At 40.6% G+C, this 16,819-nt stretch overlaps 1 protein-coding gene across 1 annotated transcript in view; it reads right to left on the bottom strand.

Annotated features, from left to right (window-relative positions):
* AK5 (adenylate kinase 5) overlaps positions 1 to 15,457 on the bottom strand; it is a 236,845-nt gene extending 221,388 nt beyond the window's left edge. Inside the window, exons 1-3 of the mRNA XM_065874778.1 lie at positions 15,150 to 15,457; positions 10,652 to 10,838; positions 3,570 to 3,737 (exon numbers count right to left, since the gene is read on the bottom strand). Coding sequence (XP_065730850.1) covers positions 3,570 to 3,737; positions 10,652 to 10,838; positions 15,150 to 15,209 — 415 coding nt within the window. The 5' untranslated portion in view covers positions 15,210 to 15,457. The remainder of the gene's footprint in view (positions 1 to 3,569; positions 3,738 to 10,651; positions 10,839 to 15,149) is intronic.
* Positions 15,458 to 16,819: the final 1,362 nt, after the last annotated feature.

Below are 16,819 nucleotides of genomic sequence, written 5' to 3'. Positions count from 1 at the left end.
ATATACAAAAAACAATGACTGCAATGGCAGAAATGTGTTACATCCGAACAAAGAGTTAAAGTGCAGTTTCGTGAAACGTAAAAATTAGTTTTAACCAAAGCCACACCAATATTGACATGGCTTATTTAAATCTTTCTTTGAATTGTCTGTTCATCCATCTCCTTGCCTTATATCCTTTAAAATTCAAAAGAAGTTTTATGCAATAAATACGCAGAGTGAAGGGAAGAGATCTTTAAGGTAGAACAATTTCATAGAACTCACGATAGTTTTGATTTTGTGATACATTAGCATGAAATAATCAATATTTTGCAACATAAATCAATACCAATAATCAGTAACTGCCATTTATTTTTTTAAAGCATAAGCACTAAAACATCATAAAATGTATGTCTCAGATCTTATTTCCAAACCATATTACATTAGTTTAGTAAATTTATATTTCTAGACAACCTAGACTAACTGGAATCTAAAGTCTGAGCAAATTTCAAAATAAAGCACATAACAATCATCCCAGTCTGATTTGTTATTTGTTGGTAATTATAAAAATAAAATATTTTTAAATACTTAATCATAAATTATTGACTGTAGAAAAAATATTTTAAAAAGTCAATGATAATAAGTAATGAATCGTTTTTGGTGCTATTCACTGAAACATAATTATAATTGGTTAAGCAATATTAAAAATAAAAATTCAATAGAAAAGTGAGTTGATGTTCTCTCTACTAATTCAATTTATCAAGTTTTTTGGGGGGTAGCAATCATTTTACATACCATTATTTAGTATATTTTAAGAAATTCTTGTTGCAAATAACATAAGCAAAAAAGAATGGTGTTTGCTTCGCTTTGTTCTGGATTTTGTAAGAAGAGTTCTGAGTGAGTGAACTTGGTTGGCTAGGGGTTATTTCCTCTTTAAAAATTTTAATGTGCATAATTCCAAGATCAACTAGTATACTGAGACCCTTTCCTTAACCTCAATCCCAAATAATGATCCTAATAAAACTGGCTTTTGCCTTTTCATTGCCTTATTAAACTTATGATAGAAATGTGTTTGCATTTTTGACATTGTCTTTCTAAGAAACTCTAAATCCAACCCTATTAGACTTACCATTATAAATTACTACTGTATTAAATTCATTACTTCACAAATGAAAAGTTTTGGTAGCTGCTCTTGGCCTATTAAGCCATGGGCAAACCATGGACTGGCTTGAAGACAAATAATTACATGATCAATGCCATCAACAAATTCAAACTAATTTGATCTCTGAAGAATGAAAGTTATCTTTCATATTTTCACACCTGATCTGACAAATCATCAAAATAAGAGAACATATTGAATTTTAAAAAATTCAGACATGCTAAGAAAATTATGGCACCTTCAAGGAAAAACATTTTTTTGTCAATTAATGGAGGCATTAGCAGACAACAAAAAAATACGATTAGCACAATTGACAGAGAAGAGCATTAATTTATTGGATGAGTTTGATTACCAGAGCTTCCTAACAAACTAATCTTACTTTCTTCTCCCTGAAACCAGAGTAAGTTTAATTTTGCTATATTTATTTAATTCTACTACTTATAAATATTAGGATCCATCTAACTGTTAGATTTTATGATTATGCTAACATAAGAGATTCATTAATATCTGTGCCAAGAAGGTTACCTTTAAAAAAAAAATCTGTATTGCCAGAAGGGAAATTTTGCTTATTTGGATGTGGATATCTGTACCTCTCCCACTCTTTTTCAGGTTGGAACTAATAAAAATTTGTAAGGTTCAGGTACAATTATTTTATAATTCCTCAAAAGTCATAAAATTGTCTCAATTTTCTCAGATAACCTCAGATTCACTTTTTCTGTTCTTCTCTTATCTCAGTCCTCTAAAAGTTATTTACACTCATTGGTTCTGTATCATTCTTGTAATACATAAAATGTTACAACACACAGTGTAAGTCTAAAACCAAAATCACACCCTTGGGAAGCAAGCTGATTTTACTGAGTAAAAAAGAACTGTGAAGTGTAGGAGATTTAAGCATTTATATCTTCTCCACAGATCTTAGTTTACTGAAATAGTTTAATCATTTTCATATAAAATTCACAATGCACAAAAAATTCACATATATGTGCTGTTTTATACAAGAACAACTTGTTTTACACCTTTTTCATGGACAATCAAGCCTTCATTTGTTTATCCTGATAATAATCACCAATATTGTACTAACAGCAAGAAAAACAAAAATGAAAGAATATCTCATTTTAAAACGGTGAAATAATTTCCAATTATTCTCCACCTGTAGCTCTATTTTTTAATGAAGCATTTCCTTGTCTTCTAGGTAAGAACCCCAAATTTTTAAGCACACACACAAAAATTCCACCTTCAAGAATAGATAGAGATTTATGGCATAATAGTGGCTGCCATAAACCATGAGAATATTTTGACTTTTAGAAAGCTGATTTCTGTACTCTCGTCTTACAATTATTTTTCTATAATATAACAATTCAGGGATAAACATATTTGCAATTTTATTTTCATTACACTTATAGATGTACAAATATCCCTCCTTCTAGACTGGTGAACTTAAATTCTTGTTCTAGTTTGGTGTGTTTATTTGCATGTTTTTTCCCCAGTTGCCATCATCGTTACATCTTCTGGGAGCAGTACTTCTTTGTTTGGGGGCTGTATACATTTGGTCCTCGGTTAACAGTTACTGGCTAGAATAGCTTTAACATCTTATGCTAGATTTTTGCTTTTGGTCACCTTTGTGACAGCTGAGTCAAATTGGAAAGTGAGACAATGACTACAAATGTTTCATGTTGACAGGACTCTTCAAAATTTTACAGCTTTTGAGGAAGTTAGAATTTGCAAAAGTGGTCAAAAATGCATTCTGCAAAATTACTTAAGACATTTTCAATATCTAATCCTTCTGAAATGGCATCAGACTGATATTTTCATATTCAACATAAGATTGATAGTGGCAATTTAAAAAATTAGCTATTATCCTTGTTATTTTCATTAATACTCAGATGTTACGTGCTGTGTAAAACACTATTCTATTAGATTTGCTTGTCTAATAACAACAAACTTAGATTTTATCATTGGTGCCAGTCTGTCATAAGGAAGATTCATTTACATGAATCTTTACCAACATATTATTATTGTTGTTTATTTTTTGCTCTGAAGTTAATAGTGAATAAAAATTCAATTTGTTGAATTAAAGGGAAAAAACACATCATGTTTAGAAAACTTCTAATGGATTCAGCTATCTACGTTAAAAATTAAGCAAATGAAAACCATAAGATGGTAAATCTTCATTTATTACAGAGAATTTCTACGACATTGTAATGAGATTCTATAAAAGTGCAATAAGCATTAGATTATATAATTATAACAATATATGTTTTATTGAAAAGTATGCTAAAAATATTTCCATCTACTGTCTCTCAAGCTTTTGTTTCCATTGTTTGTCATTATCCAACTATTTGCAAATATGATGTATAGTTGACATAATTTTTGAAATGTAAATATATAAACAAAGTGAGCAACAGTATGAAAATTTTGCTTTCTGTCCTCGTACCTATGACAAGAATGATTTTTGGTCGAGGTCTAGTAGGATCAAAGACCTCATACTCCTCAATTAACTCCGCAGTCTCTGAGAGGTCTGTGTCACTTTCTATGGAGAATTGATGGATTGGAGGGAGCCGATCATACCGTCGATAAGGAAAGTTTGAATTTTCAGGCATTACTGCAAAAGAGTAAGATAACTTTGAAACGGAAAAAAAAGCACAATAAAACATTTTTTTGCACTTAACCAATCAGTTGAAGAAATTTAAAAATGAAATGAGTCTGATTTTTTTCAACTGGAAGAAGACTCCTGTCCCCTTAAGTCGTCAGCAAACTTTTCCTTAAAGGGCCAGATAATCAACATTGTGGGCTTTGAGGAACAGAGAGTTTCATACTCCACTTAGCCAGGAAAACAGTTGTAGACAATAAATAAACAAATGGGGACTTCCCTGGTGGCTCAGTGGTTAAGGATCCGCCTGCCAAGGCGTGGTACACGGGTTCAAACCCTGGTCGGGAGGATCCCACATGCCGCAGAGCAACTAGGCCCATGTGCCACAACTACTGAGCCTGCGCTCTAGAGCCCACGAGCGACAGCTACTGAGCCTGCGTGCCACAGCTACTGAAGCCCGTGCACCTAGAGCCCGTGCTCCACTGCAAGAGAAGCTGCCACAATGAGAAGCCTGAGCACCGCAATGAAGAATAGCCCCCGCTCACCCAACTAGAGAAAGCCCGCACGCAGAAACGAAGACCCAACATGGCCAAGAATTAAATCAATCAATCAATCAATCAATAAACAAATGGATGTGCTTGTGTTCCAATTAAACTTTGTTTATAAAAAACAGGCAGTGAGGGGCTTCCCTGGTGGCGCAGTGGTTGAGAGTCCGCCTGCCGATGCAGGTGACACGGGTTCGTGCCCCGGCCCGGGAAGATCCCACATGCCGCAGAGCGGCTGGGCCCGTGAGCCATGGCCGCTGAGCCTGCGTCTCTGGAGCCTGTGCTCCGCAACGGGAGAGGCCACAGCAGTGAGAGGTCCGCGTACCGCACAACAAAATAAAACAAAACAAAACAGGCAGTGAGCCAGACTTGGTCATGGGTCATAGTTTGCCAACCCCTGCCCTCGAGGAACCTTCTTAAGTACTGCCTAGTCTTGCTTGGTAGTTGCTATACATCCTAGTCACCGAAAATGGTGCTCCTAGAGTTTTGTAGCACACACCTTCACAACTTTCATAACCATATGCAGCTGCCGATCGAGGCAATGCTTATGCACAACGTGTTTCATTTATCCATAAATATAGATACGCAATCACTATGATCCAGGTACTCTACTGTAGTCCAATGGAATGGCTTGGTGGCATAACGCACAAAAACTTAAGGTACTGTCACAAGACAGGTAAAGAGTAGCAAACAATTTCTATATTTGGAACATCTTTCAACATCACTTAACTTTACATTCTCAATATTTATTATCTTTAATCTCCTTGATTTAAAAAGGTAACTATGAAGATTTAAATTAACATCTACAACAGCAATAAATCTTTGCTATTTATTGTCAGACATGTTAGTGTGTTGAGGATGGTTCAGTAGAAGAATACAATAAGAGGTAGTCCTGTCCCCACAGAGCTTACAAACTAGAGCTCACATGCTTATATCTGACAGCGGTATGCACAGCAGGCAGGATAAGGGCTAAAATGAATGTCTCTTATGGTAAACACCATAGGAGTTCAATTGATGGGTAGATCCATTTGGGCAGGAGTGGTAGAAAAAGACTGAAAAAGAGGCAGGTCTTGAACTTCGAAAGACTAGAACAGGTGATGAAAAGTGGAAAGTATTTCTCAGTTGGTAGAAACGAAACACAAAGACTCAGAATCTGAAATACAAATGACATGTTCAAATAGATCAGAGGACAGAGCCGGCAAGCCCAAGTGAGGCAGATGCTCTCTACCAGCTATTGCTGTTTGATTCATGGATCTTTCCTTCCTCATCCATGTGCTGGTATTCAAGGAGGCAAAGAGAAGGCCTAACTACCCAAAAAGCACCTGGCCTGCCATGAGTAATGTGGCTGAGTGGATTACTGGATTTTAGCACGGCAAAATACTCACATTTCCCTGGAGATCAGGTAGAACTTTCCATTCTCTGCTGATACAATAAATGAGGTCATTGACTACTGACTCATGGAACTCACTTTAATTCCACGAAGAGAGTGAAGGAGTCTACAGATGACAGTGGATATTCTTTTTTTTTTTTTAATTTTATTTATTTTTGGCTGTGTTGGGTCTTCGTTGCTGTGTGCAGGCTTTCTCTAGTTGTGGCGAGCAGAGGTTACTCTTCACTGCAGTGTGCAGGCTTCTCACTGCAGTGGCTTCTCCTGTTGTGAAGCATGGGCTCTAGGCGCCCGGGCTTAGTAGTTGTGGCACGTGGGCTCAGTAGTTGCGGCACGTGGGCTCTAGAGTGCAGGCTCGGTAGTTGTGGTGCACGGGCTTAGCTGCTCCACAGCATGTGGGATCTTCTTGGACCAGGGATTGAACCGGTGTTCCCTGCATTGGCAGGCGGATTCTTATCCACTGCATCACCAGGGAAGTCCCGACAGTGGGTATTCTTTAGAAAATTCTGGGAAGAGCTATGTCAGGAAAGGCACTAACAACATTATCCAGTTCTGCCTTGAAATTGAACTGCTTCACCCAATGCAGGGCAAAACTCTAAGCATTATCATTGATTACCTTCTTCCCTCACTCTTCATATCTATTCCCATAGACTTCTCTCTAAAGCATATCCCAAATGCACACGTTTTTCTCCATCTCCACTACCACAACTCATCCCCAAGCCGCCATCATTTATCTGGACTACTGTAGACTCTACGAGTTGCTTGCTTCTACACCACAGTTCATTGCTTGAAATGTTCTTTCCTTGTTGAGCCCATGGCTGACTGCTTCTTGTCATTCACACCTCAGCTTAAATGTCACCTCCTATAAGAGGACTTTACTGACCTTTTAATCTAGGGTAGCCAGCCGGTTAATTTCAAGGACATCACCCCTTATAATAATGTTCTGCACAGCACCTACCACTTCACCATTGTTTGTCCTCTCCCATTAGAATAAGTTCTATAACAGCAGGGACCTTTCCTATCTGGAACTTTGTATCCCTGGGAGCTAGAACTATGCTTGGCACAAAGTTAGTGTCCAATAAATACTTGCTGAACCAATAACAAAGAGAACAATCTTGCTGAAGTAGATGGTGCCCATGGAGAAAAGCCAGAAGATGGGTAGGTAAAGTGTGGCCACAATGTGGAGGGCCTTGATCACCAGGGTAAAGGGTTTAGCTTTAATCTGCTAGAAAGCCAGTGGAGGTTTCTGGTGGGTAGAGAAATAACATGATGAAATATGAAATATATTTTTTAGGAAAATTAACCTGGTGGTGGTTAGAATGGATTTGAGTAGGGAAAAACTAGGAGCAGAAAGGGTAGCAGCTAGGAGGCTGTTAAAGTAGTTCACAGGTAAGAGGTGAGGGCTTAGACTAGAGGGGAAGTAGGGGAAATGGAAACGAATGGTTGGATATGGAGGACATGATTCGGGTTCAGATATGAGAGATGACAGAAGATGACAGCTCAAAAACAATTGCCAGGGGCTTCCCTGGTGGTGCAGTGGTTGAGAGTCCGTCTGCTGATGCAGGGGACATAGGTTCGTGCCCCAGTCCGGGAAGATCACACATGCCGTGCAGCGGCTAGGCCTGTGAGCCACGGCCGCTGAGCCTGCACGTCCGGAGCCTGTGCTCCACAACTGGAGAGGCCACAACAGTGAGAGGCCCACATACCGCAAAAAAAAACCCAAAAAACAAAAAACAATTGCCAGGTGTCAAGTCTAAAACAATAAGGAACATATTGCATTTCATTCAGTATCTTTCTGCCCTCTCTTTTATGCTCCAGAAATACTGGGCTTCTCTCCTTCCTGTCTTTATCCTGGCTTCTTCCTCTATGTCAGAAATCTCTGTTCTCTGTTCCCTAGTATACTCTCAATCTCCTCCATCCTTCTCTAGTTGACACCTACTCACCTCTCCGTCTCTTAGTATTAGCATATCACTTCTTCCAGGAAGCCTACCCTGAACCCTGGCTTAGGTTGGATCCATCTCTCTGTTAATATGGTTAGTTCTATAGCATATGGTATTTTCTATAGCATCCATTGTGCTTCTAATTATATTTTTAACACCTGACTTCATCACTAGACTATAAGGGCAGGTGCCATGTTTGTTCATGAGGGCAGGTGCCATGTTTGTTATTTTTTGGTGGTTACATTCTCGGTCTTAAAAGAGTGTCTGACACATAGTAGTACTCAATAAGTGGAGGAGGGCTGGTTTTGAAGCAAATATGATATGTTTGGTTTTGGACATGTTGAGTAAAGCTGACAACGAGATATTCCAGAAGAAAAGCTCTATGGACAGTTGGAGTTATGGGACTAAAACTCTTATTTGTGAGTAATTATTTGTTCAATTGTATACAAACGGTAGAAAAAAATGGATGCTCACCTCATATTTACGGTACAACGCTTTAAAGAACTGTCAGCTAATAATTTATCCTTGCTTTTATCATATTTTTACTTAGGAAAGTAATTTGCTTAAAAATTATTAAAATGTTCTATTTCACGGAATAATTTTTCATGATAATTATATATTAGCATGGTTATGTCAATATTTCAGCAAAAAAATGCATGAATCACTTTTTGTTTCTAGACATAATAATAGTGCTTACAGTTACAGGGAAGTTAGTAATTTTGTTGATTTTAATAAGCTATTCTGTAAATCATAGTTAAAAACCTACAAAGCACACACGTGCAAAGCATTTCATAAAATAATATTTTATTATTATAGGATTAATCAGTTTAGAAACAATTTTCTGTCTTTTAGCCTAAGTTCCAGATATTAAACAGTGTGATACAACATTCTTGTCACCATAGTATGTGAAAGGTTTTATTTGATGATTAATTATAAGATCCATGAGTTGGAATTCTGGTAAAGTACTAGCAGATATGGAGATTCTAAAATTAACTAGTGATTTCAGTTCTAATGAAAGTTAAATCTACATTTTCCATTCCTATTTTAGCCTATCCTGCTAGATCAAGAGTTCCAAACTGGTCATCTGTGGGGCCAACGTAGCCTCATAGATGTGCTTTGTTCAGCTCGACATTTTTCCAGAATTTGTGCTTGACTACCTTTAGACAATGATTGTTCACTCTAGTTCTGTTCTCTAGTTTGACCACAGTCTCCACCATTCTCTGTTACATACTTGGCCTGCCTGGCTTCTACATATAATCAAGTCAAGTAACAGAATAAAACAGAAGCATTCAAATTTCATTTTGTTACAAAACGGTCACTTTATATAACCAGCTTTTCGACTAAGTGAATGTCACATCCTCTTAGACTTAAATTTAAGAACATAAAAATATCTTAGACTAAATCCAGTAATACCTAAGGTTTGTTAGTGCTTTAAGGTTTAAAAAGAAATTCCCCATATTTATGTCACTTGATTTAACAAGGGCCTAGGGCATGTATTTAACATTGAGCCAGATTCTAACATATGATGACACCCTGGGAAGGAAGTTAGCCCTTTTGGGAAGGTGTATGAACCCTTCAAGCTCACAAAAATATCATTTTGTTCACTTAAGCAGTAATTTACCAAGTGGTGTGCTGCAGTGGTAACTGCTTAAAGGTTCTCTCTTGAGCACCCAAGCCTAAATCACCTAGTGGTGACCCTGCATTGACAGGGAAGGAGTCTTCTCCTCTCTGGAGATGTTTCTGAGACAACGTCATTTCTGCTTTTTCTCCCTGCTTGTGTTTCTTAAAAATTAACACACTCTGACTTTTCCCCACATCATGTTCAAATAAAATCTAAGTGGGTCATGACTAAGTAAGATAAAACAAACTAAGATTTATTTCCCCCTTGTATTTATTGCAAATAGAATTGTCTCCGCTTCAAATTCTGTCTGTATAACTGAAACTTTTCGTGGTACAATTTTTGAGAATGGCTTAAATTTTGAAAATAGAATGATTTGGGCCACTGGGAAAGAATTAATTGGTTTCCTCTGATTGGAACTGATTTCATTTTGCACATACTATTGTACTTCTCAATTTTATCTGGAGCCCAAAAGGCTGCTTGGCTGATTTTGAACTAATTTTGATAAGCACATATTTCAGAAAGCTGGAATACCATGAATCTCCTCTAGTGAATTCCAGTTCTTAGTTCCAAACTATCCCTAAAATTGTTAAACAAGTTTATGCATCCCATTTCTTTTGTAGCACCCAAATGCCTAATCTCATGCATTGCATTCAGTAGCTGCTAAATAAATCCTTCTTGAGTTAACTAGTATAAACTTTACATGCATTTATGCAGATGCATTAATATGAACTCTGAATTTGGAAACACAGTAATAAGTTAAATCTCTTCTGAGCTAATCAAAAAATGTTGTAGTTATACAATAACTATCAATTCTCTCTGTCAACTACTCATTTATTTGGAAAAGTCTAATTTGCAATTTTAAGAAAAATTTAGTTTGCTAATGTAATTCATTTTACAAAATAACGAAGTCAGGACTTCCCTGGTGGCGCAGTGGTTAAGAATCCGCCTGCCGATGCAGGGGACAAGGATTCGAGCCCTAGTCTGGGAAGATCCCACATGCCACAGAGCAACTAAACCCGTGCGCCACAACTACTGACTCCATATGCCACAACTACTGAAGCCCCCGTGCCTAGAGCCCGTGTTCCACAACAAGAGAAACCACAGCACTGAGAAGTCCACGCACCGCAATGAAGACCCAACGTAGCCAAAAATAAATAAGTAAATTAATTAAGAAGAATAAACAAAATTAATGAAGTCAGTAAAAAATTTCATTGAGCTTACAAAATTACATACAATGGTATGTAATTTTGTTTGTCTTATCATGGAGGTGATTAGAATTAGTAGCAGAGACAGAATAGTCACATTCCAGGGCCAAATATCCTTTTAGGTGCTGGGAAACCTACTAAATTAAATCATTGCCTACAGTTTGTATGATAGGTTTTAAAGAAAATTGGTCTAAGTATAAACTGTCTATTATTCTACGAATACATTACCATTTCTTAGAAAGGATCTCCGTGACTGCCCTCCATTGAGCGGAGGTAAGGTCTTCTTCTCCTGGCTTACAAATGAATCCCACTTCACCTTGTCACAGCCGCCTAGTTCCTTTACTTTCTGTAAACAACTTTCCAAGTACTCTACTGGGTCTTCAGGCTTAGAACACATCAGTCCATTCAAAAGGCTCTGAAATACAACACAATATGCCCACAGAAAATATGTTTTTAAACCACCTTTGTCAAAATAGTGTATACCCCATCTTTAAATTCTGGGTTGTTTTGATTCTTTGCATTAAAAAAAAATAAACAATTAGAGTTGAAATTATGCTCTGATTGCATAATTAAAATACCCCCTTAAATTCTTGACCAATTAGTTTTCAGCTCAGCATTCTCTGTCTTTTAAACAATTAAGGCCAACTGTACTGTTTAAAATAGAAGAACCTTATCAATATGAGATAAAGTGCAGTGTGTAAAAATGCCCCGGTCATGATTTATCTCATTCCTACCCTCCTTAAAGGCTCCAAGCCTCAGTTTCAGAGGATTTTTTAAGGATTAAAAAATGTAAATATTTTGTAAATATAATGTATTTTACATACATATAATGTATGTAAATATTTGTAAAGTACATATTAAGTGCCTGGAACATAGTAAATAATAAATGTTGGTGGTTGTAATCATCATCATCACCATCATCATCAGGAAGTCTCCCCTGAGCCCTCAGGTTGGCTTGTGGACCCAACACCCTTCCTTGGTGTTCATGATACCCAGAAAAAACTATCTTACCTGTCATTCATACTAAAACCACCAGTTTATGTGTTGGTCTCCTCTTCTAACCTAGAAACTCTTCAACAATATAGTGTGGGTCTTATTTGTTTCGCAATATCCAGCCTCTGACACTTTCCCTCACACATGGTAGGTACATACTGAACGGTTCTCTACTTAGAAAAAAAAATTTCACTCGAAACATAAAGACTGAGTTTAAATAAACACATTTGATATATAATAAATCACTACAATATCCATTGATATTACAGAGGAAAACCTGGTGTCTGATATTTCATAAGTATTAATTTCTAAAAATGCTATAGATTTGGAAATGTTGATTCCTGGGAACTGAACTGATGTGCAAAATATTTTCCTTTGGAGTATTTCATGGAAAAAGCATAGAGGATTATTATCACCATTATTAATGCACAAAACATACACCCTTTGAAAAGCTGACATCTTTCCTAAATACAGTATTTTATTTTCAAATTATTCTTGTGCAATTTGCTCTGAATGGTAGGCAGTTCCTACCAGATACATTTGTTCTCTGAAATCCTAAATAACGTAGGTTAGAATGTTCAATCAGAGGAGTTCAACTGCAGAGGGAGCAGAAAAAACTAACCTGGGCATCCACACCCAGTTTGTATGTCAAGGTCTGTGCTACACACACACACAGATACACACACATTGCGTTTAACTCCTCGGATTCCTCCTACCTCAATGTAGCTAACTCTGTGGCAGGGCTTACTCTGTATCTTTGCATGCTTTAGCTTACCCAATGCACTTTCAGCCCTATGTGGCATTATTATCACCATTTATAGACTAGGAAATCCTGGCTCAGAGATGTTAGTGAGTTGATCTAGGTTACTCAGCTAGAAACTTGTAGGCCTAGGATTCCAAGTCAATGGTTTTGATTCCAAAACCCATATATTCCTCTCTCTACATCTTGCAAAAATATGATATAGGATTAAAAAAGTGCCAGATTTTCTGTGCCCCATACATAATCCAACTGCAATTCGAGTCACTCAAGATTAGGTTTTTAGTTTTTTGATCCCTATCATTGCCTAGAATGAGTGAACACACTCAAGGAAGATTTTTTTTTTTTACTGGAAAATATGGTTCCAGCCTCCCTAAACATATCTGACTCCACAAAGGGTACTGATTTTAGCAGGGGGAATGAGGTCCACTCCTTCATAGATAATTTAAATCCATTCTTCTAATAGCCAGAATCGGGGATCCAAAACAACCAGCAAACATTTTTTACTCGGTCTACTTGAGTCAACCCTTTGAGAACCTGAACAATCTAATTTGACTTGCCCCAGTATTCAAATTAATTGCCAAATCTTTGCTCTAAGGTACAGCGATACAAGATCAATATATACACCATAAGGTTAACTAGAGTTAAGAACTCATCAGGGGAAAGTGGTTTTTGTTTTAACATTTAATCTAAAAATGGAAACACATTTCAAACTTGAACCTACCAGAGATATCCCATTTAGCCCATATGATGTTTCAAGTCAGAAAGAAATCTGAAAAGGTCAGTTAGATATAGCTAGTTGCTTGACAATATGTAGATTCAATAATCAATCACTTGGTGTACAATGGTGTCTAGTATCCACAACTGTGCCCAATGTTTTGGGCTTGATAGATATCTAACTGCTAAACTTTGTATGCCTAGAAACTTTGTATACCTACATTGTGGTTTTGAGGGAGAAAATCTCCCTCAAACTTAAAGTGTTTGGTTTAAGTTTGGAAACTTAAAGCGTTTGGTTTAAGTTTGGAAACTTAAAGCATTTGGTTTTGCTGTCTACACTCATCACATGGAGAGCTGCCAAGTTTTACTTCTCTCTTGTGCTGTGCACAGCACAGATTCTTCTTACTGGAAGGATGGAGCTTTTGGAGGTCACCAGCAGTCTCCTTCCAGCTTCCCATTGCCTTGGATTGCATTTAAGTACACTGTATATCTGTATTTCACCTAAGCAAGTTGACTTCCCTTTCTGGGTGTGCACTATTTTAAAACATCCCATTCATATGCAGAAAAGCCAAGGAAAAGCATAGCACCTGAACAAAAATGCCTCCCATCACTTATTTGCAGTGTAGATTTTCATACACAAGCTATCAAAATCCTCTGTGGTTACCAAGGGGGAAAAACAGTACTCACATTTATATAGAAAAAAAGGCGTACTATTAAGAAGCACTTTGCAATCAGGTGGCCCTGCTGCAGATGTTTCTAATTACTCTTTTAGGGATGACATTGATCTCAATAGCAGTATTTATGACAAAACCCTGCAAGTTCTTCATCTCCATATTTAGTTTTTGAAAATTAAAAAAAAGAAAAGAAAAACTCTTAACGAGAATCCTGCATACCCCCAAGACCTGTCCTTATGCAACATCTCCTGATTATTTTCAAATACTAGTAACACACTTGCTAGATTGGGGTTTCACATACTAGGCTTGTGCTCAGTGGGTGATTTACCTGGAAATCTTGTCTTCAGATGGACCTGAAACCGGTGGCTTATGGAGGTGAGAGGAAAATGGAGATCTGTAATTATGGCGGCCCATTTAAAGATAATTTGGGAAAACAGAGACAAGATTATTTTCCCAAGTAGTGTTATAAAATTCCTTTTAGCAGAACAAACCCCCCAAATAGGAGAACGAGCAACGCATAACTTTTAGTTTACTGTATCAGTCCACAGTCTATCACCTTTCAGAAATGGGGGAGCAGGTTTCAGAGGTCGCTCTATGAAGCTTGGCTCGCTTCCATTTTTTTTTTTTTTTTCCTTAACCTAAGTAAAAACACATAGGATTCAGGAACGTCCTAAAATTCAAATACGGAGAGAAGGAAAGGAAACAAGACGATCCGCGACGTAGCCTATGGTTTAGAACTAACCAAGGTTCTAGTTCATCCATCAAGCCTCCTCTCCCACATTCCCAAAGTGTTCCCCATTTCCCTGGTCTCTGGTGCAGATGATGCTGTGATGCGGTCGGAAGACAGAGCAACAGGAGTCACGCCCGCCTCGCCACTCCCTCTCCGATTCGCCTTCTCTACATGGGTTGGTGAGGGCAGGCGAAAGCTATGGGCTGGGGAGGTGAGGAAGGAGAACCATCCCTTCCAAGGTGACAGGAAAACGTGCTCAGGAGTTCATTCACCGAAAGCGCAGAGCAGCGCTCGGTGAGAGCCACCCGGGAGGTAGCGCTGCACTTGATGGGTTTGGATTTGTTTTTTGCATCTTCATCCCTCTCCCCCAAGCTGTCCCTGTGGTGGACTGCTTTCATCCTCACTTCCCCGTCAACGCGGGGGTCCCAACCCTCGGCGCGCGAAGGGACTCAGGCTCTCGATTCCCAGTTCCGAGTCCTTGCTGGCTGCTGGGCGCCAGCGTACCCACCTGGCCTGATCCTCGCCCCGGGAGAGCGCGGCCGGCCGCTGCCAGCAGCCCATCCTGGGGGTCCACATGGGAGGGATGCGCTGGGGGCAGCCTGCTTCCAGAACCCTGTTCGAAGACTGAAATTTGATTTTCGAGATGGAGGCTTCTGAGTCCAGCCTTCCGACAAGGACCCCGCAACCCGCCAGACAGGCAGCTACCCCTGGGCAAGCGGGCGAGCAAGCTTCCGCAAGCGCCTTCACTTCCGTGCCCCGCGTCGGCAAGGTGGGACGGCGAACGGCCTCTCACCCCGAGCCCCGGGGATGCCCTCCCCGACCCTCCCGTCCTCTCTGCCAGACCTAGCCCCCTACCTCGAAAAGCTGCGGGATTTCCCTCCGGGCCAGATACTCCTTGGCTTCGTTGGTGTTCATGGCTGTTCCGCGCGCGCCCTGGGGCGCAGGCGGGAGGCTCCCGGGCTGCGGCGATCAGGGCTGGGGCTGGCGGTGTCCGCACCGAGCACCGCGCAGCCCTCGCTCTCACGCGCAAATACGCGCTCGGCTCTGCCTACCCAGGCCGGGCCCCCCTCCGCCTCTCCGTGGCGACTGTGGTCTCAGAGCTCCCACCGCCCCCTCCTCGGTGCTGGTCCCCACGCCGGAGCTGCGGCCTCGGAGCCGCGGCTTCCCGGGCTCTAGGCTGCGCGGCCGCCAGCGGAGGGGCGGAGGGGGCGGAGGGAACGGAGGAAGGAGAACAGCGCGGCGGACGCCAGGCAGCAGCCCGCCCGGCAGCAGCCCGCCCGACGCCAGGCAGCACCCCGCCCGCCTGCTTGTCCCGCTCGGCGCGCCGCGCTCTGAGCCTCCCGAACCCGGTATGCGGGCGGCGACGGCGGCGGCCAGTCACGCTGCTCGAGCTGAGCGTGGCGCGGGGGTGGGGAAGGGTGCGCGCGGGGGGCTTGCAGTCACGCCCCCCGTGTCACACCACCGCCTGGCGCGCTTCCCTGCGCGCGCCGCCCCCGGAACGCAGCAACCTGGGACCAGGTGGCCAAAGGAACAGAGTCGGGGTCTGTAGCAATGTGCGACCCTTTCACCTCTCCCGACCCCCACACCCGACCCCCCCCCCCCACGAGTTACTCGTGCATGCCCGAGGAGCTCCCAGGAAGAAACCTAATTGTCACAGAATTTATCATTTATTCCTAAGGTTACCGGTCCTTCATAACAGGGAGCTGGGAGTAAGGAGAAAAGGGGATTGAGGGTGTTGACTCCATCCCCTTAAGATAATTTTTAGATCTTGAGTATTTCTATCCTTCAGGAACGTTTTGCTAGCTGGTCTCGAATTTTTTTCCCTGTTAGTGTCACAAATCCTTACAGATTTCAGAATCAGGCCTTACAGTGAGGCTGAAATCTTCCCTAACAGAAGGATTAGTCAGTAATCAACTAGTTAATTATGTCTGTAGAGAGGAATGGGAAGGTGGAGGCGAGAAGTGGGTGGTGGTTGAGAGCCGGAGACGGCTTAAACTGGAAACATGCTTGGTAGGTGACTGGGCGCCACCGTTAATCCGATCGGAGGAGTGTGCTGTTGGTGGACCATGGGCCGTTGGAGCACCCTGGGGTGGGTATGGGTTGATGTGATAAAGCAGCGTTACGGGTCAAGTATCTTCCCATTTCCCCCATTATGATGTCTTTTCATTGCCTGCTTGAAAATGGTCCATGCCACCCTGGGAACATGACCTCTAATTCTGTACAAGACCCAACACGTGGGAGGGCATGTCAGAGAAAGGAGGCTCTTGCCATCGGGGATCAGGCCAGGGAGAGAGGCAACACCGCCACTGCTTCCAGGAACCAGTGTCTGGATGTCCCTTTCAAGTTCATCTTTTGCAGATCTTTTCTTGGTTCTATTTCTTGTCACAGTAAAGACTGCTACTCATGCCCTCACTATAGCTGCAGTTTTGTTTTATCCAGGGAGGGAACTCAAGAATTAATTGAGTTTTGTAAAGTAAATGAAGTTTTCTGAACACTTGTGAAACCATGTGTCATATGGTAGCCTT

The sequence above is a fragment of the Phocoena phocoena genome, chromosome 1 (assembly GCF_963924675.1).
Source record: "Phocoena phocoena chromosome 1, mPhoPho1.1, whole genome shotgun sequence".
NCBI classification, from domain to species: Eukaryota; Metazoa; Chordata; class Mammalia; order Artiodactyla; family Phocoenidae; genus Phocoena; species Phocoena phocoena.
This window is presented reverse-complemented; position numbering and strand designations above follow the sequence as displayed.